This window comes from Epinephelus moara, chromosome 7 (genome assembly GCF_006386435.1).
Source record: "Epinephelus moara isolate mb chromosome 7, YSFRI_EMoa_1.0, whole genome shotgun sequence".
In the NCBI taxonomy this organism is placed as follows: Eukaryota; Metazoa; Chordata; class Actinopteri; order Perciformes; family Serranidae; genus Epinephelus; species Epinephelus moara.
Window position 1 is genome coordinate 6,674,099 of NC_065512.1, and position 12,174 is coordinate 6,686,272.

The 12,174-nt window shown below is 41.5% G+C and overlaps 1 protein-coding gene across 1 annotated transcript in view; it reads right to left on the reverse strand.

Annotated features, from left to right (window-relative positions):
* LOC126393463 (titin-like) overlaps positions 1 to 12,174 on the reverse strand; it is a 101,696-nt gene that overhangs the window by 83,061 nt on the left and 6,461 nt on the right. Inside the window, exons 2-12 of the mRNA XM_050049649.1 lie at positions 12,027 to 12,130; positions 9,285 to 9,488; positions 8,747 to 9,043; positions 8,553 to 8,638; positions 8,244 to 8,461; positions 7,865 to 8,084; positions 4,796 to 5,074; positions 3,786 to 3,899; positions 1,235 to 1,495; positions 437 to 499; positions 92 to 350 (exon numbers count right to left, since the gene is read on the reverse strand). Coding sequence (XP_049905606.1) covers positions 92 to 350; positions 437 to 499; positions 1,235 to 1,495; positions 3,786 to 3,899; positions 4,796 to 5,074; positions 7,865 to 8,084; positions 8,244 to 8,461; positions 8,553 to 8,638; positions 8,747 to 9,043; positions 9,285 to 9,488; positions 12,027 to 12,117 — 2,092 coding nt within the window. The 5' untranslated portion in view covers positions 12,118 to 12,130. The remainder of the gene's footprint in view (positions 1 to 91; positions 351 to 436; positions 500 to 1,234; positions 1,496 to 3,785; positions 3,900 to 4,795; positions 5,075 to 7,864; positions 8,085 to 8,243; positions 8,462 to 8,552; positions 8,639 to 8,746; positions 9,044 to 9,284; positions 9,489 to 12,026; positions 12,131 to 12,174) is intronic.

Below are 12,174 nucleotides of genomic sequence, written 5' to 3' on the forward strand. Positions count from 1 at the left end.
ACTGCATTCAGAGGGACATCAAAAATCCTCTATTTTAGAGATACAATGCAATTGTTATTTTGTTGAAAGTTTTTCTACTGTTTGTACTCACCCTGGACAAGCAGGTAGCAGGAGGTGCTGACAGTTCCAGCCTCATTTGTGGCGGTGCAGGTGAAGCGTCCACTGTCTTCAGCAAATGCCTCGCGGATCACCAGCTGGGCGAATCCGTTCACGTAGCTTATCTGGAAATCAATGGAGCTCTCAATTTTGTAGTCCTCTCTGAACCACATGATGACAGGTGTGGGGTGACCGCTGATCTGGCACTCCAGGGTCACCGACTCGCCCTCTGTCACATTTGTGTTCTTCAAGCCCTGCAGAGAAAACGTAACACTTTTAGAAATTTCTCCACAGGGGCATAAACACATTTAGTGTGTTTGAGGAGAACTAAACTACTTACTGAAACCAGTGTGGGTGGGACTACGGCGCCACCTGCAGCAGGTACAGCTGCTGCCTCCATCACCTGTCAGACAGACACAGATTTGTTAGCACTTCAATTTAACAAAAGACGCACCTACTTTCAAAATCAATGACATGGACACAACATAGCAAACACACTCTGGACAAGACTTTTAACTTGCTGATCACGACCAGCATGAAAAGAAAAGACGACACAGCACAGAAAGATGGAGAGGAGGCTGGATGGGCTCAAGAGGTGAGAATGAGGTGGTCAATAGCATCGACGAGCATGTTAAAGTTTTTATTAGAGGGATGATAAGTCCTGGATTTTCACACAAATCAAGAAAACCTGACTTTTAAATATCTAGACCTAAGGTCATCAAGTAGCTCCTTATTTTTGCATTATCTTTATTTAGGTATTCTTTAACCAAATGAGTAGTGAGGATGAAAATATAAAGTTTTGGGTGGTGCTAAAATTGAAGGGGCCACTAGAATCCAAAGGATTCAAGCTCTGGGGAGTAGGAAAAATTCTGCTCCTCAGATTTAACATGGATAAATTGGCCATTGATGGCACTGGAACAACGGTCAGAGAGGTAATTTGGGGATCAATATACACAGCAGCTGTCATGGTATTCTTGCCAGTAGATTTGGAGATATCTTGCTTTGGATCAAAGTCTTGGACGAACACAAACATTGATTCTTAATTGTTGTTTTGGACTATAGAAGTTATCTGATCTTCATTGACTCATCAGGTTTTCTTGTCCTGTTCGGATCCAGCCCACTAAACTAGATTACAAACCTGGACTCCCCACTCCTCATATACTCTCTCCAAGCCCCCCGAGAACACCTTCCCAGTCTGTAACTCAGTGCCTAAGTGACTCTGATATTTCTCAGCGAAGTCCTTGAATGGTGGAGGGATTGGCTCCAGTGTCTTTCTGGTCTCCACCACTGTACGAGACGGACTGGGAGACTTGACTGGCTTGATGATCTTTCTAGCTGTGGCAGAGGAAGAAGATAACTCCCTCTGCAGAGTGGCGATAGCAGAGCCGGCGATGGAAACCTGACCGACCCAAAGAGGAGGAACAGGTACACGATCATCAGTAAAATATGTTGGTTTGTTTTGAAAGCTTGTGTTAAACCACAGCACAGGGAGAGATCTACCAACGTTAGTTTTATTAAAGCTACAACAGGGAACTTAAAATAAAGCTGGATTAATAAGTCTGGAGTGTGTTTATTGATTAAGGGGGTGAAGAAAAACAAGGTTAAAGGTGGATTCATTTGTTATTTTATAGACATTCTTACTTCACTACAGTTCACAACAAGTTTGCATTTCAGGCAAGCAGTAATAGCCAAATGACTGTTCGCTAAACTGTTTCCTTCCCCAAGCAGCAACTGTCCAGTCATAGCTTAGCAACGGTAAGCACAATGTGATATATCCAAGCTGGACATGCTCCTGGATCAACATCCCACATTGTGTTCCAGGATAAACATTGCATCAACCAATCACAGCCCTCTGACATCATCAGTGTGCTGTCGCTGGGCTTCCTTCAAAATTCAAATTTGTGCTTCTTCAGAGCTAGGCTAATTTTCCGAATTGAAGGAAGTAAAATTAAGCAAAATCCTCAGTAACACTGGAAAAAAACCTTATAAGTTACTGCAGGGATAGCAATTAGCTTGCTCACCAGGTTGGCTATGGGTGGAGACATTGTTTATTAACATTAAGAGTAAGAATAATGTTATTTTGCAATTGTAAAGACCTAAGGACACACTTTCCCTCTTTTCAATAACCTATTCAAAACTATATTTATGCAGGATTGCATTGTTCATGTTGATCTTTGACCATCACTGCCATGTTGACCCTGAATAATTTGTTTATTTTGATCGGGGACCATCATCGTCACCTTGACTCTGGATAATTTGCTTATGTTGATCTTGACTCTTACTGCCATGTTGATCCTGAAAAGAATCACTTAAGTTGATCCAGGACCATCAATGCTACGCTGATGTCGACATTAACAAACAATCCAAAATCAGTGTGATGATGATGATGATGATGGTCCTGGATAAACCTAACCAAATCTATCCAGGATCAAGATTGCAAAATATTGTGATAACTGCAGGAATTTGCAACTGAAAAATGTTACTATCCTTATCTTTGTTAGTGAACAGCTTTCTGTTAACATAGCCTACCTAGTTAGCAAGCTAGCTCGCTAATATTCTTATCTATTGGCAGGTTTACTCATTAGCATAGTTAACCTAGTTAGCAAGCAAATTGCTAACCCTGCAGAAGCCTACAAGTTTTATTTTTTTTTAGTGTAACTGAGTATTTTGTTTAATTGCCCTAAATTCAATTCGGAAAATTAGCTTAGCTCTGAAGCAGCACAAAGGAATTCTGAAACAAGCACAGCAGCAGCACACTGATGACGTCAGAGGGCTGTGTTTGGTTGATTGTAATGTTGGTCCAGGAAAGCGATGTGGGATGTTGATCCAGGAGCATGTCCTACTTGGCAAAATCTTGTTGCGCGCAATGGTAACTAGTCACAGCAGGTGTGTCACTGTTTCTTCACAAGTTGAAGCGGTGTAGGATGAGTTGTAGTCAGAGGGATACTGTGGTCTTATGTACACTGCTAACACTGCGCAGCTAACTAGCTAACTATGTACACAGTAACCAAGCATCACTTCCAAAGCCAAGAGTTAGCATACTAGTCAGGACTGAAATATCCACTGTGTAGGTGCCAGTCCTGAATGCTATTAGATTTTACACTAGCATTGCTAACTTTGTCCTGATATTCACTGGATGTTCATGGCATTAAGTTTGCCAAACTCAGTTGTTGTTTTTTTTTTTACATTCATTATAATTCTAAACTATGATACGAGGGCAAACTAGCTCTACAGTCCAATACAGGAAAAATAGTGTCTACTACATTATCAACTGATGACAATGAGGACTTCCTGGGACCTGTTAGCCTAATTCTGTTAGCACAATATTATGATATATATCTTTATATATATACTGTGTGTATATATATATATATATATATGTATATATATAAAATGCTTCACCTTTTAGAATATATCAGGACATTAAGTTTTTAACTGACTCAGGAGTTAATAGGCTAACAGGCTAGCTAGCTACAGGTGATAAAATTTAGTTCTAGCATTCATTGTGGCAGCAAAGACTCATTTTGAGATTGGGGAGGTTGACAGGTCAGTAACAGTGACTGAGGAGGATGGGCTTAGCGAAGGGTCAATTATAGGTTTAATTATTAACTAAAGTAAAGTTGCAATTAATTCAAATGCTGTTTCTTAGTTCATGTTTTCTACTGCTTGCCTGATGTTGCCTCTCTTACCTCAGAGCTAGGTTCATGTTTTGGGACAGAAACTTTAGAAACTGTGAAATGTGGAACTGGGGACGGAGCGGGACCAGTTTCCATATGGGAGATGATTTCTGTTGTTTTCTGAATCTGGAGTAACCAACAGAGTTCACATGAGTGTTACAACCTCAGGAAGATTTAAGAACTGGACAATATATGTATTTATATGTAAATGAAAATATTTTATTCCTATAAGTACTGAAAACAATGACATGGTTATTAAGAGATTTGTCTTTCTAAAGCACTGGCAAAAATTTTTGCTCATTTTCACGAAATTTAATCAGGAATTTATTTTACAGTGATTATCATCAAGGACAGTACAGAGTCGTTATAGTTTCTATGGCGACCTGGGAGTCGTTGTTGTCTCTGTGGAGACCTGGGAGTCATTACAGTTTCCATGGAGATGTGGGAGTTGTTATTGTTTCTATGGTCACCTGGGAGTCGTTATTGTTTCTGTGGTCACCTGGGAGTCGTCATTGTTTCTATGGTCACCTGGGAGTCATTATTGTTTCTATGGTCACCTGGGAGTCATTATTGTTTCCACCTGGGAGTCATTATTGTTTCTATGGTCACCTGGGAGTCATTATTGTTTCTATGGACACCTGGAAGTCATTATTGTTTCTATGGTCACCTGTGGACACCTGGGCGTCGTTACTGTCTTATCATTTTGTTATCATTAAACCATGAACACCAACCACGATATAATACCAAATTAATATACTCATACGTACTCTTTTTCCTCTTAAGGGTTCTTTACAAGGGGACTCTGAAAGTCACAAACACTTGAATTGATAAGCATAATCAATAACAGGACTGTAGGGATTTATTTTTCTCAAATTTGTTAAACCTTGAATTGTTTGTGAACCCGAAAAATTGTTTGACAGTGCAGTACAAAAGACTCTTTTATAACCAAACCAGCTGATCTGATCATTTGGTCAAATTTCTTTGTAATTTTGTTGTTGATTAGCTTTGGAGGCCTAGCTAACCTGAAGCGGTGGCAGGGTTGGTTCAGGTGTAAACTCTTGAGCAGTAGTAAGCATTTGACCAGCCTGTACTCTTGTTGTTGTCCGGCTGGCTTGATACTGTTGATCGGCAGCCAAGGCAGCGGCGGCAGCGGCGGCCTCCTGCCTTAACTCTGCCTCTACAGCCTCAGCCTCCTCCTCTTCAGCTGGATCGCCCTTGACATGCACAGGCTGACGGACACGAGCGAGGTCAACGGCAGCCATCACCGTGGCCACTGCCCCGGCTCTTTTCCCTCCCTCAGCCTGGAGACACAACCAGCAGCACATAGATCTCAGGACATCCATGGCAAGACAGCAGGACAGAGACAGGCAGGTGGGCAGGGGGAAATTTGAATATATCTACTTATCTTATTTTAGCAATTAGTTCTCTCATATTATTACAGATTCGTCTGTGTGTCTGCCCTGGTTAGGGGCCATTTCGATTTAAATGTCTTCAACATTTTTGGAACATTTTACAGCTTGTGATGACTTTGTTCCTTGGACCTGTTAGCTTTAGCCTCAGCTGTTAGCATTATATTGTGTCTGGGACCTGATAGCTTTAGCCTCACTCTGTTAGCATGGTTTAATGTCTGGGACCTGATAGCTATAGCCTCACTCTCTTAGCATGGTATAATGTCTGGAACCTGTTAGCCTTATTCTCAATCTGTTAGGATGGTCTCATGTCTGGGACCTGTTATCTGTAGCGTAGCCTCAATCTGTCAGCATTGTATCATGTCTGAGACCTGTTAGCTTTAGCCTCAATCTTTTAGCACAATATCATGTCTGGGGCCTTTTAGCTTTAGTCTCAATCTGTTAGCATGGTATCATGTCTGGGACCTGTTAGCTTAAGCCTCAGTCTGTTAATATGGTATAACTTATGTAGCTATTAAGAGGTATTCATAGTTGGAGTTTTAACTTTAGACAGAGTCAGGCTAGCCATTTTCCCATGCTAAAATCTTTATGCTATGCTAGGCTAACCATGCTGTGACTCCAGTTTTCCAGCTGAGTGGATGTGGCACAACTTAAAATCATTTAAGGCCTCGGGTCATTAACTGAGAGAACAAAATAAAGAATTGGCCCAACACTTTACCCCTCGACACCAACCTGCCTCTGTAAAAAACACCAAAACTTGTGCATGCACACCAGTATCACTGTTACGATCAAGTTTTCAGAGAATCTGATTCACATGTTTGTATGTGTAAACATAATTTCCTGATCACTGAAACCTAAATCAGCTCTTAATTTGCTTTTTGGACCGAAAGCAAAACTGTGATCCATGTTTTGGATCAATGTCCAAAAAACACAAAGTTAAGATAAAAGATTATTTCATGGACATGATACTTGTGTGCATGTTAACGTACCCACATAAACATTGAAGCTTTCTGTTTGACATGCAGGAAATAAAACACTGCAATCAGCTGAGAGTCTGTAAAGACCAACAGGAAGAAAGTAAGAAGTAAAGGTGCAGAAAAGTGACATGGAAACCTCAAGCTGGTGGAAACAAAATTCAAAAAAGAGGTGGTGAAAGTGCTCAAAAAAGATAATGGAGCAAATGTGACGTGTCCACTCATGTACCTGCTCCTCTGGCTGCTGGGAGACATCTTGATAAAGATCACAGTAACACCATTTGTCCTGATTAACAGATGGACTGTCTTCATCACATGAATGGGGCAAGGCGTCACAGTTATGAAACCTTAACGTTTCTTTGGTTGAATCAAGGTTTGAAACAGGTGACGAGTCTTTAAAGATGGAGGAGAGATCTGTACAGATGTATGATGGACTACGACACATCTCCATCATGTCTTCATCGCTTAAGTTGTCCATTGGTGTCTCCACACAGCTCTCTAAAGAATTGATGAATTCTCGCTCCTCTTGTATTGAGGACATCGTGTCCTGGTCGTCAAGAGTTTCACAAATCTCCTCCTGGCTTGTGTTTATTTCATCACCGTATGACTCAATGTCCGAATGATGGATGTTATGGTTACATGTCATTTCCTCGTCGTCCCACCCCTCTGCGTTCGGAGTAAAACTCATGTCATCTGGGGCTCCAGATGAAACAGTTTGAGGCTAATAACCAAATCAAAATGATTAAGTCTGGTGTTCACCATAAAAAGAGACTTGAACAAGTTCAGGAAACAGACACAAACCAAGAATGTTAAAGTGGTCAACACAAAAACATTCATACTGAAATAAGATGGATGAAAGAAATGGAACAGACCGGACTGTGGGACTGAAGGATGGAGGTTCCTGAATGTGATTTGAAAATGTCTTTTAACCCAAACTTCAATAACCCTTTAGGGTGCTTTCAGACCTAGGGTTGTCTTGCTTTGGTCCGAATCAGGGCCTCATTTTGTTACAAAGTTGCATAATTGCCTAGAGTTGGTTCATGTTCTCACAGCAACATTTACCAGCGGATCAGATCAAATGCCTGCACGAGAAAGCTGCTCTTGATTGGTCAGAATTTCCATGTGACTGCAGTTGGTTCGGATCGAGGTCTCAACATGTTCTCATCACAAACGAACAGCACCAGAGTTCATTTTTAACTGGACAGAGACCACCTCTTCAAGAAGGTCTCAGTCCGGTTGTCTTGGTGCACACCTGAGTGTGATTGCTGTGTTCACACCTGCCCAAACGAACCACACTTACGGGGCAAACAAACTTGCTTTCCATTGAACCGAACCAAACAGGGCAGCTGTGAAAGCACCCTTAAACCAGTGGTCCCCAACTGGTCCAGATTTCTCCTTAGTCGTTAGTTAAAGGTCCACACAGTTTAATATATTTGCTTGCATACTTGCATTTGGCCATGTTGACAAGCTAGTTTGCTGTCTCTGGTAAGTAGTTGTCCATCATCCACTCACTCTACAGCAGCATTGGACACTTCAAAATATTCAGAATGGACCAGCACCCCACTTTTGGATCATGACCCACCAGTTGGGAACCACTGCTTTGGAGGTTATCTGATTTAACATTATCCACGATTTCCAAATTGCTCCTGGACTCGTTGACCACCAGGTGGCGGTACGGACCCCCAACCCCACACAGCTCCCCCCTCACCTCTCTGACTCCGGTGACCTGCTCCCAGCGCTGCTCCTGGCCCCGCTGGGTGATACTGGTCATACTGGTCATACTGGTGTAGCTGGCCTCTGACACGTAGTCTCCCTGCTTCCAGGGCGGCAGGACATCAGCGCCGACGGCCACTTGCTTGCGTGCGGTGATGGGGGACTTGACCGGCCTGATGGGGGAGACTGAGAGTCTTGAAGTAGGAGAGGCAGGCCTGGAGACGGGGGGAGGGAGGTCACGTTACAGGCCTGAAGAGGGCCAACCTCCAACAACATCATCGCCCCGCTCACTGATCTCAAGTTTGTTTACTGTCAATGATCAAGTATTAATATATCTCAAGTAATCTGCAACAACAACTACGGGCTCCACCTACCTGACAGGCGTGGGCGTGGGCGCCTTCACGTGTCTGACAGGTGATGGTGACTGTTGGCGTCCTGCGGTCACCTTGGCGACCAGCGAGGGCTGAGTCGGGGACTTGGACGTGGGTTTAGGAGGAACTCTGGGCGGAGTCTTGTGAGCCAGCTGTGTCAGCTCGGCGCCCTCCACCTGCATCTCCATCATGGCAGTGGCCTGGAAACTGGCCTCCATCCTCTAAGGGCAGAGCAACAGACGAGATTACATCACAATCACAGACCCTGAACCTGATTCAGATGAAATCACGTTTGTGTTTGAGTGTTTTTACCTTTTCAACTCTGGTCTGACGTGTCTGTGAAATCTGAGACGTCGAAATCACTGTTTTAGTTTTCTTTGCTGGAACGGCTTCTTCACCTGAAGACACACACAGACAGTGTTGAGTTTGTGATCACATCCTGGAGGGGCGGACATTTTGTATTTACTTCTTACAACACTGGTAAAGAAGGCAGACAGTTTGAAAACATATCTCACCCTGAACCAGCAGTTCAGCAGTGGAGGTGGCTCGTCCGCTGCTGTTGGTGGCGGTCACAGAATATGTCCCAGAATCCTCTGGGAAGGCCTCAGCGATCAGCAGACTGTACAGGTCTCCCTCCTGGAGGATCCTGAAGTCGGCCGAGCTCTGGATCTCGGCTCCCTCTCTGTAGAACTTCACCACAGGTGTTGGGATACCTGAGACTCTGACGTCCAGCCTCACCTGGCTGCCCTGTCTCACTGCGGAGCTCTGCAGTCTCTGAAGGAAGCTGGGAGGCGCCGTCTCAGCTGCAGGGGAAGATAATTATTAATTAACAGTGTATTTTGACTCATAAAACAATGATGATTTCTTTTTTCTGGAACTCCTCTGCTGCTACTGTCTCCTGTGGTGTACCCCAAGGCTCCATCTTAGTCCCGGTTTTATTGTCATTACATAAGATTCCACTGTGTTTAAAAAATATAATGTAGTTTACCGTTTCTACGCTAACAACACACCGATCTACTTTCCCAAAAGTGCCTGTCCTCTCACCTGTAACGAGTAGTTCGGCGGTGCTTGTGGCTTGTCCAGCGCCGTTGGTGGCTCTGACAGAAAATCTTCCACTGTGTGCGGCGGTCACGGCGGGGATCCTCAGAACAGCGCGGCCATCGCTGAACGAGATCTGAACGCCGGGCAAAGCGGCGGCGGAAAGAACCTGGCCATCACGGAACCAGCTCACCTCAGGAACTGGAGTACCTGCAGAGGAGAGAAGAACCAGACGGGTCTGCTGTCAGACAACAACAAATACTGAAGGTCCAGACCACAGAAGAGCTGAACTGATGATGGATTCAATTCTATTCAACTCTCAGACTTGAAACTAATGCTACAAATTATAACTAGATTTTTTTTAAATCATCTTCAGGATTTAAAGATGTAAGATTAACAATACAAAAAATTCAAACATTAAAAAAAAAAAAAAAAAAAAAAAAACAAGGTTAAAATTTTAAATGTGGGATTGAAATCAAACAGAAAAAGTGTAGAATTATTGAAAAATGTGAGAAGTCTTGAATTAGCATTTCAATCTGGGGATATCAAAAATGTGAGCTTAAAATCAAATGAAAAAATCTAAACCTGTGAAAAATAGAATAAATTGTGGATTAAAGTTTTTAATCTCAAAATTCTAGTTTTCAGTTAAAATGTAGAATTGATTTAAAAGTTTAACTCTTGGGAGAAAAATGTAATATCAAAGTCTAGAGTTTGTTGGTTTATTCTTGTTCTCAAAATTATGACAATGATCTCACAGTCAAACATATTTTATTTGTGAATCTTAACTCTTTGTCAGATTGGTTTTACGATCACAGTTAAATTTTGTCGCCTTTATTTTTGATAAAATTACTTCTAAATGTCAGATGTTGGAAAGTCCATGATGATTAACTGATGGATTTTCTGTTGGTAAATGCATTTCTTAAAAGAAATGAAGTGAGTGTGTTCCTAAAGGACAAAAATTAATGTTAAAAACTGATCAATAATTTTACCTGAAATGTTGGATATCTGTCTAATTCTCAAAAAGAGGGCGTCATTTCACTGCTTCTAAAACAAGAACCCTGTGGTCAATTTAAGGACCCAGTATATCCTCCTGAGACCCGAACTTTTGTTTTGTATGAATTTTCAATTTTTCCTAGCTGTTTGAGATTAGTAGGACCTGATAAGTTTAAAAAACTAAAGATTGTCAATGATAATAAATAAATAAATGAAGCCCCAATATCTTCAAACGAGAAAACAGTAAAGCCTTAATATCCTCAAAGGCGACGATAATAAAGTCCCAAGGTCCGTCAACGAGCTGATGAAAACTTCCCAATGTCTGCAAATGAGTACTTTCTAATTAACAACGTCATATATTGTTACTGTTTCTAAAATTGGTCAAATTTGTTGCCAGATCAAACTACAAACATTATTAATCATAAATAAACAAGTTTCAACCATTAAATGTGATCAGGTTTTGGACCTTGTCCACTTTTGTGTCAGAATCAGCTGCAGACTGACTTGGCAGAGATGGCTGCCATCTTGTTTTTACATGGATTAGTGTATTGTGCTCTCACTACCACTAGATGGCACAAAAAAGTGTCCACGGACGAGGACAACAGGTCAGAGTTAAAGCAGAATGATGTATAAGGTCCAGTAAACACAAAATAGTGTCCTCATATGAGGACACAGGGTCTCAGAAGGATATCTTAAGAACTGGAGACCAATCACACTTCAAGGATAAGATGTCAAGATACTTGCAAAGTGTGTAGATCATATACTGAATGTGACTGAGTGTTATCGAATATTATTGATCAGGATAAATCAGGGTTTATGCAGGGTCCCTTCATTGGTAGTAATAAAAGACTGAAAATGTTTGAAGTTATGGAAAATTATGAATCAATGAAAAGAGCTGGCTTGATATTTATTGCTGATTTAGAGAAGGCTTTGGACAAAATTCATTTGGATTTTATCTTAAAGTGTTTGGGATTCTTTAATTTCGGTGAATCGTTGATTAATTGGATTAGAGCATTATATAATGGCACCAGCTGCTAAGTTATTAACAATGGATATATGTCTGGGTCTGTTCCCCTGTTAAGAGGGGTAAAACAAGGATGTCCATTGTCCCTGTATCTGTTTATAATTGCAATTGAAATGCGAGCAATTAAAGTAAGATCAAATAATGAAATGACGGGGCCTAAAAACAAAAATATCAGTGTCTGCAGATGATGCTAGTTTCCTCGTAACTCAAAAACATTCTTGATTGAAAGTCCTCCTCAAAGACTTAGACCTTTTTTTCTAAAATATCTGGTCTAAAACCAAATTTTGGAAAATGTGTTGTTCTTACAACAGGTGCATTAAAAGGTAAAAACTTTAGGTTACCATGGAACCTCGGGATTACAAGGACTGATGGAGTGGTTAATGTACTTGAGATAGTGATTCCAGAGGATCTGAAGGATCTATGTTCAATTAACTATAATAAAAAAACTGATCAATGATCCTGTCAACTATCAGGAAGTGAACAAAATATACTGAACTGAAACATGTAAAACCTCCATTCTAACCTTTAAAAGCAAATGTTTTATTGACTTTGTTCAGTGAAATAAATGGAAAATGAGTTTAACGTCATGTCTTTGTTAAAGTTCAGGTGAACATGAAACATTCTGGACTCTAAACTTCTTACTGAACTTTGGAGGGATCTAAAGATGAAATAAGCAGAATGTTTTCTAGACGAGTGACACAACACAAGTTTCAAACAGAAACGTTTCTTACCACTAACTTGAGCCTCGAACGTCGCGGCACTACCCTCAAGTGCCACGACGCTCTGTAGCGGCTGCGTGAACGTCGGCGCCTGTGTTGTCATGTTGGTCGGCACCCTGAGGACAAAGAAAGACACAAAGTGTTACAGCAGCTACAAGAC